Source organism: Pyrus communis, chromosome 3 (genome assembly GCF_963583255.1).
Source record: "Pyrus communis chromosome 3, drPyrComm1.1, whole genome shotgun sequence".
In the NCBI taxonomy this organism is placed as follows: domain Eukaryota; kingdom Viridiplantae; phylum Streptophyta; class Magnoliopsida; order Rosales; family Rosaceae; genus Pyrus; species Pyrus communis.
Window position 1 is genome coordinate 1,038,997 of NC_084805.1, and position 22,562 is coordinate 1,061,558.

At 35.9% G+C, this 22,562-nt stretch overlaps 2 protein-coding genes across 2 annotated transcripts; one reads left to right on the top strand and one right to left on the bottom strand.

Annotated features, from left to right (window-relative positions):
* Nucleotides 1-4,221: 4,221 nt before the first annotated feature.
* On the top strand, nt 4,222-8,398 carry LOC137729734 (cysteine-rich receptor-like protein kinase 10). The gene is made up of 7 exons (XM_068468744.1): nt 4,222-5,763; nt 6,497-6,635; nt 6,813-6,930; nt 7,089-7,299; nt 7,392-7,632; nt 7,722-7,875; nt 8,000-8,398. The coding sequence occupies exons 1-7, from the start codon at nt 4,263-4,265 to the stop codon at nt 8,306-8,308; spliced, it is 2,673 nt and encodes an 890-aa protein (XP_068324845.1). The 5' UTR covers nt 4,222-4,262; the 3' UTR covers nt 8,309-8,398.
* An 11,984-nt stretch (nt 8,399-20,382) lies between these two features.
* On the bottom strand, nt 20,383-21,765 carry LOC137727547 (uncharacterized). The gene is made up of 2 exons (XM_068466394.1): nt 21,303-21,765; nt 20,383-20,459 (listed from the first exon to the last, which is right to left on the bottom strand). The coding sequence occupies exons 1-2, from the start codon at nt 21,763-21,765 to the stop codon at nt 20,383-20,385; spliced, it is 540 nt and encodes a 179-aa protein (XP_068322495.1).
* Nucleotides 21,766-22,562: the final 797 nt, after the last annotated feature.

Below are 22,562 nucleotides of genomic sequence, written 5' to 3' on the forward strand. Positions count from 1 at the left end.
CCACCGCAGGTGGCGGTGGGCTGCCCCGACTTGCTGGAAAATTCAACTTTTTTTTAAAAAATTCTCAAACTTCACACAAATGAAGATCTCAGTGAGTGGAGCAACTTTCATACCTGTGACTAAGGCCAATTTGGACAAGAAAAGCCTCAATTTCATGAAAACCCGTCGAAAACCCTTAAAATTGGGTAATTGTTGATTCGCCACCAAAGCGAACTCCGATGCCTCCACCAAAGCTTGGGTCTTGCTCCTGGGGTTGAGAGAAGTCTTTTGGTGGTGATCATTGACGGTGAAACTCGCCGGAGTCCCCGAAAAAAGGTTAAAATCGTTGGATGCCTCTGTGGGTTTATGGCTTCGATTTGTGAATTTGGGTAAGAAATTTAGAAAACTAACACTACAGAGATGTAGGGCTCGTCAAGGGCTTCCATGGACACCAAGATCACCCAAAACAGAGTTCGTACGAAGGAGATATGAGCGGGTCAACTTGGCAGGTTGAGTGGAGAAACCGGGTTTGGCCGGTTCTCTCCTTCTCCCTTCCCTCATTTCCCTCCTTTCTTTCTTCTCTGATTGGTCACCCTCTCATCTCTCCTTTTTCTGATTAGTTCGGTTCCTCCTTCTTTTCTTTCCCTTATACTCCATCTGTACCGACCATCCTTTGTTCTTTTTAATCTGGGCCACACACGTGGCGTCCCAAATTTTGCTCCAAAAATATGGAAATTTCTAGATATTAACCAATTTACTAAAATGCCCCCAACTTTAAACGTTAATAACTCCTTCTTTATAACTCCAAATTGCGTTTTGTTCGCGCTCGCACGTCCCTAGCGATGAGTCATACGAGAATACGCTAAGAAAATGAATCTTAGGTGATATGACACAGTAGTCGACAAGAATCAACACTTTGCCTCGAAGGGCGTTTTCGTAAATTCACTTATTAAAATTATAAAAATCATAATTTTTAGGGACGGGTCGTTACAATCTACCCCCCTTAAGAAAATTTCATCCTGAAATTTAAAATAACTTGTTATAAAATAAGATACTTGAAAACAGGGAGGAACATATTTATATAAACATAAGAAAGAAATCAAGATAGAGTGGCTGCATAAAAGAGAATGTTATTCCGTCGCGATCGGAATGCAATTATTCCTCTTTTATGCCTCCAAGCTCATACCTTCTTCCTTCCTCAATAACATAGTGGTATAATACTCGTATAACCCATAAGGTTGAACACCAAGAGTGCAAATAACTCACCCAAAATTTGTAATGGCAGAAATACCCATATAAATAGAATAACTTAGTAAGAAAATATTTGTATGAGAAAAATCAAAAGCCAAAATGAAAATGGACCTCACCAAACATTCGTCGTGTCACGAACTTCGAGAATAAGTCTGAACCACAGGTAACTAATTAGTGTTGCTATAGATGAGCCATCTTGCCCCCTTGCTTAGTGAACCCAACAATTAAGCCATTGATATTACAGTCTGCAACCTGTAATGTCGATCACCCATTGTTGTCTCAATAAGCTAGTGAGAAGTTCAAAAGGATGCCAAAATATCGTTTTACTTCTCATGTGCGAGTATGCTTAGATCGCGTGATTCATGTCTCGATCGCGATACCGTACTATCCCAGGACGCACAAACCATCTGCTAGAAGTGTTTCGACGTTCACATTCCCACAACAATGTAACCTTGGAGTGAAACAGTGGAAATATACGTAGAGATGAACACATATTGCGAAAAGCTTCATTCGTGGCTAATCACTATAGTTGCTCTCCAAATTGAAGGGTATAAAATCTGAAAGCTTAAATTAGAGAAACCATATTTCTGACGACATCCCTCGAATGACAGTTGTAGTCTCGAGCCACAATTAAAATTAAAGCCACAATCACCAAGCTCACAACTTATGTTCATACCTTCACCAATATCATGCTGAAACACTTAAAATTAACAATAGATTTCTTGCAATGGCTATGATTTTCAGGCTGATTTTAGGCTATCACCGGCCACCCAATGGCCCTGAAAAAGGTAAAATTCGAATACTTACCTTTGTAGCTTTGTTTTAGCTTTTGAATTGTCGAATACTTACCTTTGTAGCTTTGTTCTAACAATTTCTTACACAATTCGTTAAAACGATACGCAAACGACACGAAAATAATGTATTTCGGATCAACACGATAACTAATCAGGTCATTATCGGATCACAAGATAATAACCCGTTAATAACGAGTTCCTAACAGGTTTACACGAGAGTGACACGCGGGTAACATGTTTCAACACGATAAGAAAAAAATTATTTTGATGATTTTAATTTTTTTAACTACTAAAAAAACTTACTATAAAATACAATAAATATAATGAATATGTATATATTGTTTATTAATTATTATTCTATATAAATTTTAAATTTTAAGTTTTATTTATTTATGTATTTTTATAGTATATTATAGGCAAAGATTGAGATTAAAAATCATAAAACACATTAAAAATTAAAATATCCAGGAATTTAAAAATATCAAACACATTAAAAAAATTATAATAATTAATTTACATATACGAAAAATATGAAAAAAAAAATGCAAATGCTCGTAGTCGCATCCTCTATGCTTTGAGGATGGGTATATGATCGTTTGAATTTTTAAAACCATACAAACTCTCATGAACAATATTTTTTAAAGAAGTTCAAAATAAACAAAATTCATAATCATTAATGTATAAGTCTAAAAGATGTGAAAGAATAATAAACGTTCATAATTGCATCCTCAACGTTTAGATGACGGTTACATAGTCATTTAGATTTTTAAAACCCTCCAAATCTCATGAACAATGTTTTTTATTTGAGTGAAAAATTAATAAAATTAATAATAATTATTGTAGAAGTGTGAAAATGTAATCACTCGTAATAAAATGTTTTACAACTTTTATGAAGGGGTCAACATTGAAATTTAGTATATATACTAATTTAGTATTATGTTTTACATTTTTTGGGTCAAATTATGTTTTTCATTTTCATTTTTATTGATTTAAAATATATTTTTCTTAACGGGTAACAGGTCGGGTCATATTACCTGTTTACTTTAATGAGTATTACACGACATGACTTGTTAAGATATAGGATATGACACGAAAACGATACACATAACACGAACGCCAAGTCAACGGCGTATAATATTACCCATAATACGAGCAGAATCTTTGAAACTTCCTTGCGGTGGGTGCTTGATGCTTGAGTGAGTATTATTGACTGATTCCTTGCGGTGGGTGCTTGATGCTTGATGCTTGACTGAGTATTATTGACTGACTCACTCCTGCAAATTTATAAGTGCAATTCTTCTAATATAATATAATAAAATATTGATGCTATTGAATTTGGGAATTGTTATTAGCGTTCTAAAAATCTCGTACATTTCAAATTTTCTATATTAGGAAAGAAAAATACACTTGTATGGAGTATAGAATGAAATTTTTGAAGTCTTAATAACACTTTCCTTGAATTTTCCCATACGAAACTGGCTTCACAATCTACCACTCCCGTCCCCAGTGCATTTTCCTCTGCTTCACTTCTTGTATTTTTTTTTCTCTCCCCTCCCTTTATATTTTTTTACTCTGAATTTGATGATAAAGACAATGACCAACAAACAATAAAAGTTGGCAATTTAGGTGGGCTTAATCAAATTGGTTAACGTTTTTCTTTGCATACTAAACGGATGTTCATTTAATAATATAAATTAATTTACTTTAGATTCTTTTAGGGAATTTGGAAGAAAAAAAACTCTATAAAAGATATGAAATATTTGAAGTTAACGAAAGTTTTTATGTAAAAAAAATTGCAGTGGGTTTTAAGATTCATATAGTTGATCTTTAGTAATACGACAAGACTTAGTTGTTGTCGTCGTTGTATCACTTTTAAAAAAAAAAATTAATTTGTATGAACCATAAGTGATAATTGTCTTAGTGAGTAGAACATTTTTTTTGCATCTCACTACTCAATGGATTCAGACCTTTTCACTCTCCTCATGTAGATTAGAATAGCATACTGTTTCTAATTGAAATTTCTTTTACCAATAAACAACAAAACAAACAATTGGCCAGTGGACAGAATAGTGCAACTTTTGAACAAGTTGCAAGCACTTATTAGACGTTGATGGCAGTGAGGCTAAAACCCGGTTGTATGAGAGGAACTCGTCTTGTCAACACTCAAAACCGAAAAGTCTTGCTACCACCCCTGCATTGCTCTTGTTAATACTCGGTACAAAAACCTATGATGTTACGATGAATCACCAAAAAATGAATAGCATGACTACCCTTCTTTTGATTTTCTCCATTTTTACTCTGCCCAGCTTTCTGACCAGTACGGAAGCAGGATATCTCTACCACGTCTGCCCAAACACCACCACCTTCACCCCAAACTCCATCTTCCAGTCCAACGTCAAACACCTCCTCTCCACCCTCTCCTCCATCGCCAACCGCTCCACCGGCTTCTACAACGACACCGTCCAAACCACAAACAACGCCGTATACGGCCTCTTCCTCTGCCGCGGCGACGTGGGCGCTGACGTTTGCAAAACCTGCGTTGCCACCGCAACCACCGAGGCCCCCCAACGATGCCCCATCCAAGAGGAGGCTGTGATCTGGTATGACGAATGCATGCTGCGCTACTCGTACGAGTCATTCTTTTCTACCTCGGCCGAGAACCCTGGCGTGTTCCTGATGAACACACAGAACGTAATGGAACAGACTCGGTTCAACCAGGTGCTGGCGGCGAGTATGAACGAGGTGGCTACCGAGGCTGCCAACGACGCCTACAAGTTCGCGGCAAAACAAACGAAATTCAGTGATCAGATTACGTTGTACAGCCTCGGGCAGTGCACGCAGGACCTGTCCGCGGCTGTTTGCAACCGGTGCTTGGCGGTTGCCATAGCGCAATTGCCGTCTTGTTGTAGCGGAAAGCAAGGGGGACGAGTTCTGTTTCCGAGTTGTAACGTTAGGTACGAAATCTACACCTTCTACGTCCAGAGCGCCACAGCACCTAAGCCCACCCCTGCCGAAGCTGTTCGACTGGACGAGGACTGCCCAGACACCGCCACCTTCACCCCAAACTCCACCTTCCAATCCAACCTCAAACGCCTCCTATCCACCCTCTCCTCCAAAGCCACCCGTGACACCGGCTTCTACAATGACACCGTATCCTCTTCCCAAAACCCTGATGACACTGTGTACGGCCTCTTCCTTTGCGGCGTCGACGTGGTCTCCACTGACGATTGCAAAACCTGCGTTGCCACCGCAACGTCGGAGGCCCTCCAGCGCTGCCCCAAAAGAAAAAATGTTATAATCTGGTATGACAACTGCATGTTGCGCTACTCTGACGTGTCTTTCTTTTCCAGAGCGGACGACGAACCTTTTTTGCCCAAGGAGAACACGGGGAAGTTATCGGTCAACCAAATGAGCTTTTACGAGGTACTGGCGGCGAGTGTGACTGAGTTGGCCGCTCAGGCTTCCAATGAAAGCAGTAAGTTTGCGACCAAAACAGCGGACGTTTTAGGGTCCATTTCGCTAAAGGTGCTTGGGCAGTGCACGCAGGACTTGTCCTCTAGAGATTGCAATTGGTGTCTTCGGAGAACCATAGAAAAAGTTCCCACAATACAAGAAGGCGGACGTCTTCTATGTCCCAGTTGCCGTCTTACGATTGAAGTTGAAGTTTCCCAACTCCGCACCCTCTCCCCCCCACCGCCGCTTCCTCCTCCGCCAGCCTCCATCAGGGCAAGGCCTAAAGGTGCCTTAAACTTATTAATTCGCTTCCGTGTCTGTCATCTCCATCTTCATCACCACTATTAGTTATGGTCATCATTCCTTAATAATTTGTTTGATTTTTCATTCCCTTGTTTCGTCAGTTACTTTGATTTCTTCTTAGGGGTGTATTCAATTGGAATTTTGAGGGAATTTAATTTTTTTAATGAATCTAGGTGTATTCAATCAGGATTTTAAATTATTCGTTGAAATTCAATGTGTATTCAATCAAGATTTTAAAGAAATTTATAACATTCCAGGTGTATTCAATTAGAATTTAATTTTAAAGAATTTGAAAAAGTTGATGAATTAGAAGGAATTAGAGAGATTTTGTAGTGTATTATAAGTATTCACAAATCTCATCTCTTCCCATGAGATTTTGAGGGAATTGAATCAATTTTACATGGAATCTCTACAAATCAATTAAACTCTATAAAAATTTATGGATTTATAAATCCATTTAAATCTCTCAAATTTCCTAGTGAATATGCCCCCTAGTTTGTATTCGTTGATTTTGCTAGTTTACATTTCTTTGTCATATTGTTTCGCATAAATACTGGGTTTTGCTCCTATAAATAAACGACTAATTTGCACCCGAATTACAACTAAATTCCACCAAATTAACATTCTCAGAATTAATAAAATTGATAATCGTGTTTAACAATTTCAACTAAAGATATTAATAATTCCAACCTTGTGTAATAATTTTGTTCATACAGGAAGAAGCAGATTATCTCCTTACATAATCATTGTTGGCAGTATTCTTGCTTTTATTGCTGTTACGGTCGTATTAGGCTACTGCTTTGCACGCAGAAGAGCAGTAAGAAACAATGCACCAAGTCAAGAAAACGGTAAGAAGTAAAAACATGTACTTTAGTTTGTCATATGGAATCAGAAAGAAAGTATATTTCCTTCACCAATTAGAAGGAAAAAAAAATGTACTTCCCTATTTCTTAACTCTATATATATATATATATATGTTTTTCTAGCTAGTTTCTTACATGTAAGAAACACATTATTTTCTTAGGTACGTAGGGACGATACAAAGACTCTTGAGTCCTTGCAATTCGACTTGGGAACTATTGAAACCGCTACAAACAAGTTCTCGGACAATAACAAGTTAGGTGAAGGCGGATTTGGTGTAGTTTTTAAGGTATGAAAATGTGAATTTATATACACCCTCATGATTTTGTCGTAGAAATTAGTGATTAACGACTTTTACCACACGGTGCTTAATGCTTGGTTCAATTTATAGAACTCTAAACAAGTTTTACAACTCTAAACAGGTTTTCTGATGATAAAATATTTCAGGGAACACTTGCTAATGAACAAGAAATAGCGGTGAAGAGGTTGTCAAAGAGCTCCAAGCAAGGTGTACAAGAATTTAAGAATGAGGTTGCATTGGTAGCCAAACTTCAACACAGAAATCTTGTTAGGCTTCTGGGATTTTGTTTGGAAGGAGAGGAAACCATACTTGTTTATGAATATGTGCCCAACCAAAGTCTTGATTATTTTCTTTTTGGTAAGAGTACATCATTTCAGAATTTCTTTGCAATTTCTAACTTAAATTATACACTAATAATAGTATTGTATTTAATGAATTTATGTGAATAGAATCCAAGAAACGTGAACGGCTGGATTGGTCAAGACGTTGCATGATAATAGAAGGAATCACTCGAGGAATTGTATATCTACATGAAGATTCAAGGCTTAGAGTTATACATCGTGATTTAAAAGCAAGTAACATTTTGTTAGATGAAAATATGAATCCAAAAATATCAGATTTTGGTATGGCAAGAATGTTTGGAGTCAATGATCAAACTCAAGGAAACACCAAAAGAATTGTCGGCACCTAGTAAGTTGCAAGTCATATATATACTTTCCTCTATTTAGTTAATTATCTCTTACATATTCCAATTCTTATCTGTTGTGCGTGCAATTCAGTGGTTACATGGCTCCAGAGTATGCAATGGAGGGATTGTATTCAATAAAATCTGATGTATTTAGCTTCGGAGTTCTTTTGCTTGAGATCATAACAGGGAGAAATAACTTTTTAGGTTTTCATCTGACAAATGGTGCACCGACTCTTATAGGCAATGTACGTAAAGTCTTTACTTGAGTTAGCTTATACAAAAATATCTCAAACAAATTAATGTAGGTATATAGAAATTTATAATCAATATATCACTACATTCTTAATTAGCATGAAATTATAATTGCAGGCTTGGAAATTATGGAATGAAGGAAAAGTGTTGGAGTTGATGGATCCATTATTGAAAGGCTCATGCAGTCCAAATGAATTTCTGAGATACGTTCATATTGGATTATTGTGTGTTCAAGAAGATGCAAACAACAGGCCGACCATGTCATCAGTTGTTCTTATGTTGAAAAGTGAAACCATTAGTCTTTCTCAACCTGAGCGACCAGCCTTCTTTACAGGGAGATGTATTGATCACCATGATCAAGTAGCAGTAAGTGCTCACAATTGCTCGGTCAATGGTTTGACGATTTCTAATGTTGTGGCCCGTTGAGAGAGAGATGAAGAAATTTATCATTGGAATCCCATTAACTGAACTTAGTGACGATTAATTGTATACGGAATGTGTAAACCGAATCTGAAATTGTTGGTTATATATTTTATTTTCTTAAAGATTCAAAACTTTATTTATATTATTATTTTAAATAATAAATATGAAGAGTCATATCAATTAGAGAAGTCATGTCTTTTACCAAAGGTTATGTGGAGTTTTATAAATGGGGAACTCCTCAAACGTTAATAGATGTTCAAATGTTTTCCTTCTCTCCCTACTACAATATTTATATATAATCCTTATTATCTACCTACTCATCTTGATCATCAATGGGCAATTGATCACTATTTGGCACCCCATCTACCATAATTGTGCTTATGGATTTGACACTCTGTGAGATTCAAGGGTTGTATCTTACAGTTGTAGATAGTCATTATAACCGGCACGTAGGGAGGCGTCTACGGCTTTAGAACAGTGACAACATGCCTCTCTTGATATCACAGGCCAGATCATTATTTACCTTTTCCTTTTTACTACTTTATTTATTTATATACATGTTTGATGCATTTGGGTATTATCTAATTGAATGAAATTACATGTGTATTATGATCATAATCATTTATATTATCCTACAACTAAAGCCGTAAATTGCATCTCTACTGTCGTGGAAAACCCTATGAAATTATATGTGTTGTTATTTTGGTTGTGTGATCAATTATCACAATTTATTAATTTAGAAATTTAACAAAAAGGTGTTTGCATGTATATGCATCGATTATCCATAATACGTATCTCTATGGTGTTTCGTGATTGGGTAAGGTGGGTGATGATTAAGACATATTTTCCCCACATTGCTTGATTATCTCATATTATTAAGATAGTGTAAACTTTATTTTTTATGTTATTTTAATATTTGATAGAAACTTGTATTACAATACAGATCATGTGTTTTCATGCGAATTTTCTGTTCGTTTTATAGGAATACAGTTTACATAGAAATATTTTAAAATAGGGTTCTTACAGGTTGAATCTAAATTCAATATTCTTTGCGCTTTCTTGCTTGTGTGATTGTTTTCTTGGTACCTCCGATGACTTAGCATTGTGGTTTAAAAGATTGAGATTAGGGGTTTGCATCTAGAATTACTTGAAAAAAAAAAAAAAAAATTCCTTCTTAACTCGTCACTTTTCATGCCTGGTAAATATTCGTACAGGCGTCGATTCCCAACAAGAATTATGTAGTCTTGCAGATCTTTCCTAGTACTATAAAATCCATATATTATTTGCTAAATTTCGTTGTGAATTGATTGAGTTATGATCATTTTAAACAATCACTTAGAATCTGAAAATTCTGAACGAAAACATGTTAGTTTGGGTTTCAGATTATATATCGTCAAAAGGGAAAAGTAATGCTCTATGTAGTTTTCTATATATATCATACTAAGAAATAAGTGCAATTGGTTTTCTGGAACCAGTCATTGGAACAGTTAATTTTATATATGATTGAATATTCCTACATACTTCGTGTTCTTGAATCTGCATAACTGTTTGGTAATAATTAATTTGACCGAAAGGGGCCGTTATTTTAGTTTGATTGCATCTTTACATGGTACACAACTTGGAAATGCAGTTATATCGCTTCTCTTTGATATTAGACACTTGCCTCTCTCATGTTTTTCGCAAACTTGCATTGTTGCAGTTAAAAAAAAATAAAAATAAAAAATTGGACAAAATCTGTCAAAAATCGTATAAAAGAAATACAGCATGACTTAAACACTATAAGTAAAAGTTGTTTTAATTGGGTGGTAAACTAAATCATAGAATATGAATTTATTGAGTTCTCATGGTTCTTTGATTTTCATATGTTAAACACTATGCTATATCCTAAAATTCATTCATTGTGTATTATATCGTCATCCTCATATATAGTAACCTGCAAAAAGATTTGCAGTATGTACCTTCATAAATTTTACTTGCACTGTTAACTTCTTATGTTACTAATAGTCAATTATTATATATATGAGTGATTATATATTGACTATAGAGAAGTGTAATTTAAGATGGACTGCTGACTTTGTATGCCTTAATGTATATATAAGTCAGTGCCGTGTCAATATGGGATTTGGTCAAAACAATATATTTGTTGGTCTTCTTGGTTTATACTTTTGGAGGGAAAAAAAAAAAAAAAAAGCCCCTGGGAAAGTATATTTGGGTTTTATTTTTCAATCTCTTAATCAGATGTTACAAATTGTGAATTATATGTTAATTGAGTTTTGCTTTTGCTTTGTTGAGCTTTAGTATCACGGTAATAATAAAGTCACAGGAATGGATTAATATTTTGTCTTCATTACAAGACATGTAAGTTACTTTTTGAGAACAAACAAATAATATTGAACTTTTCTTCAAGGTGCGTGTAGTATACTCTCATTTTTTATATTTTATATATACTGAAATTGATTTGAGATTTTCATGAAAGTAATTTTCTAATAAGCGCCACAATGTGGGGGTATGTTTCATTGTTCGTGACCATGTTTATTCTAATGAAGCTATGAATGATTATGCACTTTAAACAACTTATATGTTAAATTATGACTAAAATATTTTTTAGTTTGCAATTAGTTATAATGTGCAGGTTTTAGAGCGCTAACGAGCAAATATATGAATAGAAAGAAAACTTATATATAAACCATGTGAAGGCAATCATAATAAAATGACTTGTTAGTCATTTATCTGCATGCCTCATGGAGACTAAATGCAAAATTGTCAAGGGGGATGTGCTTAAGCCCGTAAGGGAGTCACCTAAGGAAGAAACCCAACTTCTGTGATTGGAGATCCCATAAAGGAAGTTCAATGTGGTAGAAACAATCCATATTGCGTGACTCACTATAGCACTCATATTATAATGTGAGATATTCTTGTGCTCATCCCTAGGACTTTAGTGCTAATTTATGTGGCGTTAGGAAGGGTATTAACCCTGAATGAGTTTTGAGGCGGGCAATCTCCCGCAGGGTACAGGTCACACGTACTCTTGGAGAACTCACCTAAGTGAGAGTAGTCGTGAGGCCACGACTGTGAGGATTGGGCTGTCCTTCTAATAACTCTCATGAGAATCAAAATTAAGCGCATGGCCATAAATAGCGCTAACCCGCGCCATGTTTTTTATCGGTACCATGTGTGTTACATTTAGTATTTTGATCAAAAGGATTCTAGTTCAAGACATACTTCACTATGATTCCTTCAGATGAAAGTTGTTAACATTAAGTGTAGGTTCAAGTCCAAAAGACGCCTACACCCATTGCATGGTATACAAGTTGCCCAAATTTCTTCCATTCATATCTATATATTTACGTCTTCTGCATTTCTATGGAGTTTTGAATCTTGTGGGGATTGTTGGTTATATATTTTATTTTCTTAAAGATTCAAAACTTTATTTATATTATTATTTTAAATAATAAATATGAAGAGTTATATCAATTAGAGAAGTCATGTCTTTTACCAAAGGTTATATGGAGTTTTATAAATGGGGAACTCCTCAAACGTTAACAGATGTTCAAATGTTTTCCTTTTCTCCTTACTACAGTATTTCTGTCACATCCTGACCCGAGCTCCACCACATCTCGGGCTTGGCTCCACCGTAGCACGATATTGTCCGCTTTGAGCCTCAACCACGCTCTTACGGTTTTGTTTCTGGGAACTCACACGAGAACGTCCCAGTAGGTCACCCATCATGGGATTGCTCTCGAGCGCTACTCGCTTAACTTCAGAGTTCCGATGAACTCTAAAGCCAGTGAGCTCCCAAAAGGCCTCGTGCTAGGAAGAGATGGGCATGTACATATAAGGCATAGAGAATCCACTCCCCTGGGCGATGTGGGATCTAACAATCCACCCCCCTTAGGGGCCTGACGTCCTTGGCGGCACACTTCCGGCTAGGGATTGGCTTTGATACCAAATTGTCACATCCCGACCCGGGCTCGATGTCGCCGTAGTACAATATTGTCTGCTTTGGGCCCCGACCACGCCCTCACGGTTTTGTTTCTAGGAATTCACACGAGAACCTCCCAGTGGGTCACCCATTATAGGATTGCTCTTGCGCGAACTCACTAACTTCTGGTTCCAACGATGTCGCCGTAGCACGATATTGTCTGCTTTAGGCCCAGACCACGCCCTCATGGTTTTGTTTCTGAGAACTCACACGAGAACCTCCCAATGGGTCACCCATCATGGGATTGCTCTCATATCGTGTTACGGCAACGTCGAGCTCGGGATATGGTGGAGCCTGGGTTGGGATGTGACAATTTATATATAATCCTTATTATCTTCCTACTCATCTTGATCATCAATGGGCAATTGATCACCACTTGGCACCCCGTCTACCATAATCGTGCTTATGGATTAGACACTCTGTGAAATTCAAGGGTTATATCTTGGAGTTGTAGATAGCCGTTATAACCGGCACGTAGGAAGGCGTCTACGACTTTTGGACAGTGACAACACGCCTCTCTTGATATCACAGGCCATATCATTATTTACCTTTTCCTTTTTACTGCTTTATTTATTTATATATATGTTTGATGTATTTGGGTATTATCTAATTGATTGAATTTACATGTGTATTATGATCATAATCATTTATATTATCCTACACAAATTACTGTAAAGTACTTACTTTACATACGAGGAGTTTGGATGCCAATGAAATATATATTCACACGTTTTTAGCACTTGTCACTTAATATTCCGGTTAAATGTAAGTTTCTCGCCAGAATCAGAGCTTTCGATGAAAAAAAAATTATGTGTAATTTTCATTATTTTGCAATTGTAGTCCATCATATATTTAGCCACTAATCTTAATTCTCCCAATTTAAATTAAATAAATTATACAGTACACTTTACAAACATCTCTTTTTCTTATACTTTTTTTCCATAGCTTCTTGTACATATATGTTTCAAGTTTGGTTTTTTTTGAATTTTAACACGCAATTATTTAATAACAAAAGAAACTTGGCTCATCCTGTAAAAATTATCTTAAGCTAATTGATACTGTTTAATATATACATTGTCAAGTTTCTTTGTTTCAAAAATTCAAATCTTTAGTAAGGGAAGAAACAAAAATTATATTTATCCAATATCAACAGAATAAGTCTCATCAGCAGCAAATCAACAGATTTTATGTAATTATATTATTGTTGAAAATTCATGTTTAAAAGTATATTATATGGCACCCATTTACGTCTCCATCGTATCGTTTATAATATAAAAATGAGGTATTCATCAATTTCTCCTATGAACTTATGATCATTAGCCAATTTCCCCCCTCAACTTTAATTTTGACCAATTCCCCCCCCCCCGCCCCCCCAAACTCTCATAATTAGTCAATTTCCCCCCGCAACTTTAATGTAGCCAATTTCCCCCTCAACTCTTATAATTAGTCAATTTGCACCCTACTGTTAATTTTTTAATTTGATCATAATTAAACAAGTGTGTGTAAGAAACTAAATAAGATGTATGTTAATCATGTTCCTATATCTTTATCCTATTACAAATAGATTAAAATTTAGAATTTTAGAATTTATCATAGATAGTATTATTAGTCATAATAAATCAGTATGGAGTAATTTTATTTGATTTTTGACTATACAAAATTGATAATGAAAAGGATTGATGTGTAAATTTTTGTATGTGAATACAATTTTCTTTATAAAAGTGAAAGCTAAGTGCAAGTAAATTGCAGAGAATCAAGCTTTAGTGAAAAAATGGCTAGTCTATTCATAATTTTCGACTACTTATTAAGAATAACCCATTTTATTGAAATAGGTCTGATCCATAAGTTTAGGATTATTATTTCATTTTGTTATTATTTCTTCTTCTACATGATTTAAACCTGATTCATTACTTTTTCTTATAATCAACCCATATCACATACTAATTGTATTATGTTTTTGTACATTTTGCCCTATATTATGCAGGTGAGTTTATGTTAATTTTAGTACTTTGTTGGAAGTTATTAGAAAGATTGAAAATTAAGAAAAGAATAGATGGAAAATTAAAATAAATAAAAAATTAACAGTAGTGTGCAAATTAACTAATTTTGAGAGTTGAGGGGGAAAGTTAGCCAAATTAAAGTTGAAGGGAGAAATTGACTAATTATGAGAGTTGAAGGGGGAAATTGGCCAAAATTAAAGTTGAGGAGGGAAATTGGCCAATTATCACAAGTTAAGGAGGGAAATTGATGAATACCTCTATAAAAATATTTGGTTTTTTGAAATTTTACACAATTTCTTACGTTTCTTCAGCGAATTTGACTGAGATAGTGACGTATCTAGCGAGATACTTTATCACACGGAAAATTAAACTCATCGCCAAAGACTATCTGCCTTGACTTTTCAGATTTCAAAGTTTCATCATTTTTTCCAACATTGGAAGCTTTATTTTTCACCGATATGAATTTGGCAAATAATATGTATGTTGTTTTGTTAGGCGAATGTTCGCGGTTATTTTAAAGTACAAACTTGCAATGGCATAATTAATATGGAGTCATTGATTGCTTACGATTGTAAGAATAAGCTTAAATGATTTAGCAATTAAAGATTATGGATAACAACAAATTAAATCACAACTTAACCAATCAATTGCAACACAACCTTGGACACGAGAAAACTAGAAAACTTACTTGCAGAATTGGAACCTAATGATAAAGCCATTGCAGCCCTCGAGCTTATAGTCTTCTCCTCTTGAGCGAAAACACAATGGCTCTTCCAAACAATAGGACTTGGAATGCTATGAACCGATACCTCACAAGAGCAGTGGCATAAGCTATATATAGTACTATTCATGCCATTCCCTATCAGAATAGGCTTAGGATTCGAACTCCACAATTGATACTCAATATACCAATCCTAAATGAGTTCGATCTCTGAGTTTTAATCCCAAAAGGATTACTCAAAATCTTAAAAATACTTATTCCACAAGGAAACCAAATAAGTTATAGCTTTTGACTAAGACTTTTTCAAATCAATCTTAAACACAATAACTAGTTCCTTTCATGATTCATACTCATAATCTTACATTTTCCCACTTGAGTATGAACATGAAAACCAACCGTTTAAGATTTACAGAAGTGATCACCAAGTCTAAAGATCAACAAGCTCATCATCACACACTAGCATGCATTTCAAAATATGGAATTCAAGAACGTAATCTGTACAACACAGAATCGATCCAACAATCACTACATATCTGATCCCTATATCAAACTCATGTGAATTAACATTGAAGTAATACCAAAACATTACTCCCACTGATATCAGCCAACTTCCTCAACAAAACTCAATAGTATAACAGCAATTTAAAAGAATGCCAATCTGGTTATTTCTGCCATTTAAACTACCTAGCCTTGAAGATCTGCATCCTCAACAATCCTGCTCAATGACAAAATAACAGCATCTGTCTTCAAGCTTCTCAAAGTTTTACTCCCACTTGTCAAAAGATTCCAACACTCCCATATGAGTAACATGCCATTTAAACACATTATTTGGCAAAGCCTTGGTAAGAGGATCTGCAATCATTACACTAGTGGACAAATATTGCATATCAATTTTCCTCTGTTTAACCATCTCTCTAACTTTGAGAAATTTCACATCTATCAATCTCAAGGCAGAAGTCCTTTTGTTGTTCTACAAGTTTCATATCAACTATCAAATTCCTTAACCAAACAACCTGCTTTCTTCCTTCAAAAGACGCCACAAATTCTGCTTCCATTGTTGAAGTAGACATTATAGTTTGTTTAGCACTCTTCCATGAAACAGCACCTCCATTCAACTTGAAAATGTATCCTCTAGTTGACTTTATTTCATCTATATCCCCTGCAAGATTTGAATCAGTGAAGGCAACCAACTCCAAAGTATTCTCTTGCCCATAAACTAACATGAAAGCTTTAGTCCTCTACAGATATCTCAACACTTTCTTGGCTGCCACCTAGTGAGTTCTCCAGGATTTGATTGAAATCCTCCCAAAAGTCCAAAAATGAAAGCCAAGTCAGATCTTGTGCATATGTTAGCATACATAAGACTACCAACTAATGAAGCATATGGTTTCATCTTCCTTAATTTAGTCTCAAGTTCATTCTTGGGACATTGATCTCGAGAGAACTTATCTCCTTTGTTTATTGGAACATCAACCTTGTTACAACTCTTCATGTTAAACCTGTTATGTACTCTTTCTATATATCCCTTCTGAGATAAACCAAGAAGCTTTTGTCTTCAATCTCTCACAATCTTAAGTCTTAGAACATAATGAGTTTCTCCAAGATCCTTCATTTCAAAGTTTGTACACAGCATGCTTATTTCAAAGTTTGTACACAGCATGCTTTTAGTGTTTTTCAATAGTTGTACATCCGAGTTTGCTAGCAAGACGTCATCAACATATAAGACAAGAAAAATGAACTTGGATCCTTTGGACTTAAGATAGATACTGTAACATCCCACATCACCTAGGGGAGTGGATCCTGTAAGCCTTATATGTATATTCTCATCTCTACCTAGCACGAGGCCTTTTGGGAGCTCATTGGCTTCGGGTTCCATCGGAACTCTAAAGTTAAATGAGTAATGCGCAAGAGCAATCCCATGATGGGTAACACACTGGGAAGTTCTCATGTGAGTTCCCAGAAACAAAACTGTGAGGGCGTAGTCGGGGCCCAAAGTGGACAATATCATGTTATGGTGGTGGAGCGGACCCGGGATATGGTAGGGACCGGTCCGGGATGTGACAATTTGGTATCAAAGCCAAACCCTGGCCGTGGTGTGCCGACAAGGACATTTGACCCCTAAGGGGGAGGATTGTAACATCCCGCATCGCCCAAGGGAGTGGATCCTGTAAGCTTTATATGTATATTCCCATCTCTACCTAGCACGAGGCCTTTTGGGAGCTCACTGGCTTCGAGTTCCATCGGAACTCTAAAGTTAAACAAGTAGCACGAGAGAGCAATCCCGTGATGGGTGACCCACTGGGAAGTGATAGGAGCATATTCATGCGACTTAAATGGCTTGTTCTCGTACATTTACGTTATATTTCTTTAGTTATTTTAGTCCTTTATGCTTCTTTTGTGTGTTTTCAGGATCATAAGATGTGTTTGTCGAAAGGATGCATTTTGGAGTAGTTTGGGGCATTAAATGGATTGCATATGCTTAACGCCAAGTAGATGGACGAAATTGAAGACCAAATTATCATCACCACCTATCATACAATTATACTCTTATCATCACCACATATCATTCACTTATCACTTAACATATCATTCACTTATCACTTATCATATCATTCACTTATCACTTATCATAATCATTCACTTATCACTTATCATAACCATACACTTATCAATTATCATACCCATAAATATCAACACATTTCAACCATTTAAACACATGCATTTCATCTCACATGCACACCCACCTCTTTCCACCTAATTCACATGCATTCCATCCTTTAATTCACCCACATGCCCCTTTAAATCATTCAATCACACCATCACACATTCATCCTCCAACATTGCACATGCACTTTGCCTTTCATCATTGCACCACAAATTAACCACATTCACACACCAACACAAAATTCCCCATTCTTTGCCGTGTATCCCTTTCCATTTCTGTGCATTTTTCTCCATCATTACACAACCTTGCAGCCACATGCATTCATCCTATCATTTTCTGCACATTCACTTCCATATTCCCTCTTTAATCCACATGCTTACCCAACAAACAAATCAGCCACATGCACACCAAACCCCACCTTGCCGTGAGCTTCCCTTGCATTTTCAGCTTTCATCCTTGCAACTCCACATGCAATTCCAGCTTTCCAACCTAGCCACATTCACATGCATTCACTCATAATCATTCACCAAACTTGCAGCCACATTTTCACCTATTCCTAGCTGTCATGTTCCCTCTCATTTACCTATAAATAAGCATGCATTACAGCCACAATTCATTCATTCCATTCACAACACAACACACAACACAAAAACTGCCCTTGTGCCGTGCATCACCTTCCATTTTGTGCAGTTTTTCTCCTCCATTGCAGCCACTCCAACCATTCCCCACTTCATTCCACATACACCTAAAGCCCTAAACATCTCCTTAGACCTTGTGCTACAACAACGAGGAAGAGAAGAGTGCCTAAACGTTCATACAATTCAAGTTTGAGTTGTTAGAATGTTTAGGTGTTTCTTTGATTTCAATGTTTAAATTCAATTCTCTTTGTTTTGTACGTATGAGGAATGGAAGAGAAGAGTGCCTAAACCTTCATACAATTCAAGTTTGAGTTGTTGGAATGTTTAGGTGTTTCTTTGATTTCAAAGTTATGAGGAACTAAACCCCCTTTAGCTAGGGGGTGATTCGAAACTATGTTTATATTTGCAATATGAATTGATTAACTTTCGTTGGAATTTCATAAGTTGTGGATTCAATTTGTTTAACCGTTTGATTGATAACTTATTTATGTATGTTTATTGAGAATGCGCGCTTAATTTTCATGCATGAATATGACGCTAGAATATAAGTGAGTTTCACCTAATCGTTATGAACTTATATTCACAAGTAGTGGAGGTTGCTTATAAACAATCGCGTTAAATGAATTCTTGGCACTAGTTTCATGCTTTTCATAGTAACGAATGCCTCGTCAACACTTATAGTTTTCATGATACTTAATGATCTTTGATTGTATCTTTATTGTGCTGTTCACGTAAATGACTTTTGGAGAATGTTGTGAATTGCGTTGCGCAAACCCATCCAATTCATTAACTTAAGGAAAACTTGACGGTTAATTTAAGCGGACCTAATTAACCCGGAGTGTTGAGTTTCATAATTTATCGAAAGACCAACTGAGAATCAATCTTGTATGCAAGTGTAACATGTGTGGAGAAGAACCCCTTGGCTATTCCATCATCCATATTTTCATCACATTCATATTTACGTTTTGCCTTTAATTACAATTTGTGCATTTTAGTTAATTTCGTCAAAAACTCAATTCCCCCCCCCCCCCCCCCCCCCGCGCCCATCTTTTGTTAAGTCTTAATCATTTGATAGGTTTTAGTATTTTACGTTGTTTAGTTTTGCATTCTTTGAGTCTAGTATAGTGTTTTATATTGTGTTTCTACGTTTTTTAGTCAAATCCAAGGGATTAACAATCCCTCCTAATCCCCGGTCCAGAACGATCCCTACTTACATACTTACTACAATTGATAAAAAGAGGGTTTAATTTGTGTGCGTATAATTCTCGCATTAGGAAGTTCTCATGTGAGTTCCTAGAAACAAAACCATGAGGGCGTGGTCGAGGCCCAAAGCGGACAATATCATGCTATGGTGGTGGAGCGGGCCCGGGATGTGGTGGTGACCGGGCTGGGATATGACAGATACAATCATCCATCTTATTTTCAATAAACCCTTGTGAAGTGACCACTAGATCAAATTTCAGAAACCATTGTCTTGAAGCCTATTTCAAACCATAAATCAATTACAGACCATATCTTCTTTCCCCCTTTCAACAAATCCAGAAAGTTGAGACATGAAAATCTCATCATCGAGTTCAACATTCAAGAACACAGTTTTTACATCCATCTGGTGCAATTCCAAGTCAAAATGAGTTGTCAATGCCATGATAACTCTCATGGAATCTTTGGAAGAGACAAGCGAGAAAGTGTCATTGTAATCAACACCTTCTCTTTGTGCGAATCCCTTTGCAAATAAACAATCTTTGAATCTCTCAATTCTACCCTCAGAATCTCTCTCAGTTTTAAACACCCATTTGCATCCAATTGGCTTAATGTTTGTTGATGGCTTCACTAGAGACCAGACATTGTTTTTAGACATTGAATCAAGCTCTTCTGTAATTGCTTAAGGACTATTCATGGTTTGTTGATAAGTCAGAGGGTCATCAATACCACCATAATCAAATTCTGTTTCTTGGAGATACACGTAGTCTTCTGAGATCATAGGTTTCTTCACTCTGCTAGATTTCCTTAAATGTGGTTGTTCAATCGAATTCTCTGTGACTTGATCATTGAGATTTCGATCCTGTTGAGGTTAAATTTCCACTTGATCCTTAACATTTGCATTTTCAATATCTGTATTCTCAAGCTCTACCATGTCTTCATCGAAGTCTGTATTTGATGATTGAAACCTTTGGAACACAGGCACTTGACTATAGTTTAGTTGTGAAGAATAATTGTCTGACTATTCTATTTCTTCAAATTTAAATTTGTCTTGAGACAAGTCTGACACATCTTCATCCATCAGAAAAATAACATTGTGAGTTTCTTGAATCCTTGTGTGTGCTTGTGGGCAATAAAATTTGAAACCCTTGGATTTCTCTAAATAACCAATGAAGAAGCATGTAGTGGTTCTAGAATCTAACTTCCTCTCACTTAGATTATAAAATCTTGTCTCTACCTTGCAACCCTAGACATGAAAATGATTGAAACTAGGTCTTCTTCCATTCCATAGTTCAAAATGTGTCTTTGGAATAGATTTAGATGGTACTCAATTGATGATGTAACTTGCAGTCTTTAGGGCCTCCCCCCAAAGAAAACCAGGAAGTTTTGACCTTGATATCATGCTTCTCACCATCTTCATTAATGTCTTATTTCTCCTTTCTACCACTCTGTTCTGTTGTGGTGTTCCAAGAGTGGTATATTGTGCCACAATCCCTTGACTCTCAAGATAACAAGCAAAATGACCCTTTTGCCTCCCAGATTCTATATAACTGCCAAAATATTCTCCTCCCCTATCAAAATTTGTCTCCTTCTTTCATTTGGCAGATTGCACAAAATTGACAGATTGAGGTTCCTTGCCATTCTCGTACTTTTGTCGATTCTCTTCTTGCACACATTAAGCAATCAATTCATCCATAGTCCAAGTTTTATCTTGAGTGTTGTAGGACACTTTGAGTTGACTGTATTTTTGTAGCAGGGCTTGCAATATCATGAAAATTAGTTGTTTCTCACCAATGTTGACATCCATAGAGGTGAGCTTCTCAGCCACATCAGTCATCTTCATGATATGATCTCTAATTGAGCCTCCACCTTCAAATTTGTAAGAAGTCAAAAGAGACATGTATTGAGCAATCTCAGCTTTCTCAGATTCCCTGAATTTGTTTTTAATGGCTTTGAGATAATCTTTAGAAAAATCCGATTTCTTGATTCCTCCACACACAGTATCTGTCATACCACTCTCTAAAATGGATAAAGCCACCTTATTTGCTCTGGTCCATCTTTCAAACTCAGTTCTCTCGGCCTTGGTGCTTTTGTTAGTCAAGGCCTCTAGTTGTGGATTATCAAGAGCAATGTCATACTCATTCAATTTCAAAAGCAATTCAATCTCTCTTCTCCATTTTTTGTAATTGCTTCCGCCAATGAGTATTGGCACCGTTGCTAAATTAAGCGTCTTTAGTGAAACTGCAGAAGGCATCAATGAAATCAACACTATGAATCTTTAAAGATTCTTGATTTCCATCTTTTTCACTACATAGCTTAGTCAATTAGATCAACTTATTCATAATGATCTTTTTTTAAAGACACATATAGAGTAAACAACCCAAAAATATACATAAAATTTTCTGCAGAATTGATTAACACGGATAGTAGAACACACACACATATATATTCAAAGCAATAAGACAATCTGCAGAATGTCAGCGGAAGCATTCTAATATAGACAATCGATGTAATCAATTGGTTTGAACGAACATCATATTTATCATCTAAACAGCCTTTATAAAGAGTAATCTGGGCAACAATTTCATATTATTTGAGTCTAAATTTTAAACAAAATTCAGGAATTGTGATAGGATTTCAAATACATACCTTGTATTCAGCCAATTTCGGAGAGATATGATCATAATCCCAATTCAGAACAAGGGGAAAAGAGACCCAAAAGGAAAACCCTCCTTTCGAAGAACATATTTGAAAAAGCAAATCCCAGATTTGTAACGGTCAAATTTTTTTCATTTTTTTTTTCTTATAAAAAACGTAACAGCTATATTTATTAAATGAAACTGTTATAAATAGATCAAAGTTAGAAAGATAACATTTTTAATGGTAGGTGCAAGGTAGATGTAAAATGTCACACTAAAACTATAGCACAAGAGGATAACAAATAAAGATAGAGGAATAGATGATGTTACTGATATTTTTCTCTCGTTCTCTTCTTCTTATATTTTCTTGTTGTAACCTGAAAGCATATGGAGTGCTCTATTTATAGAGCAA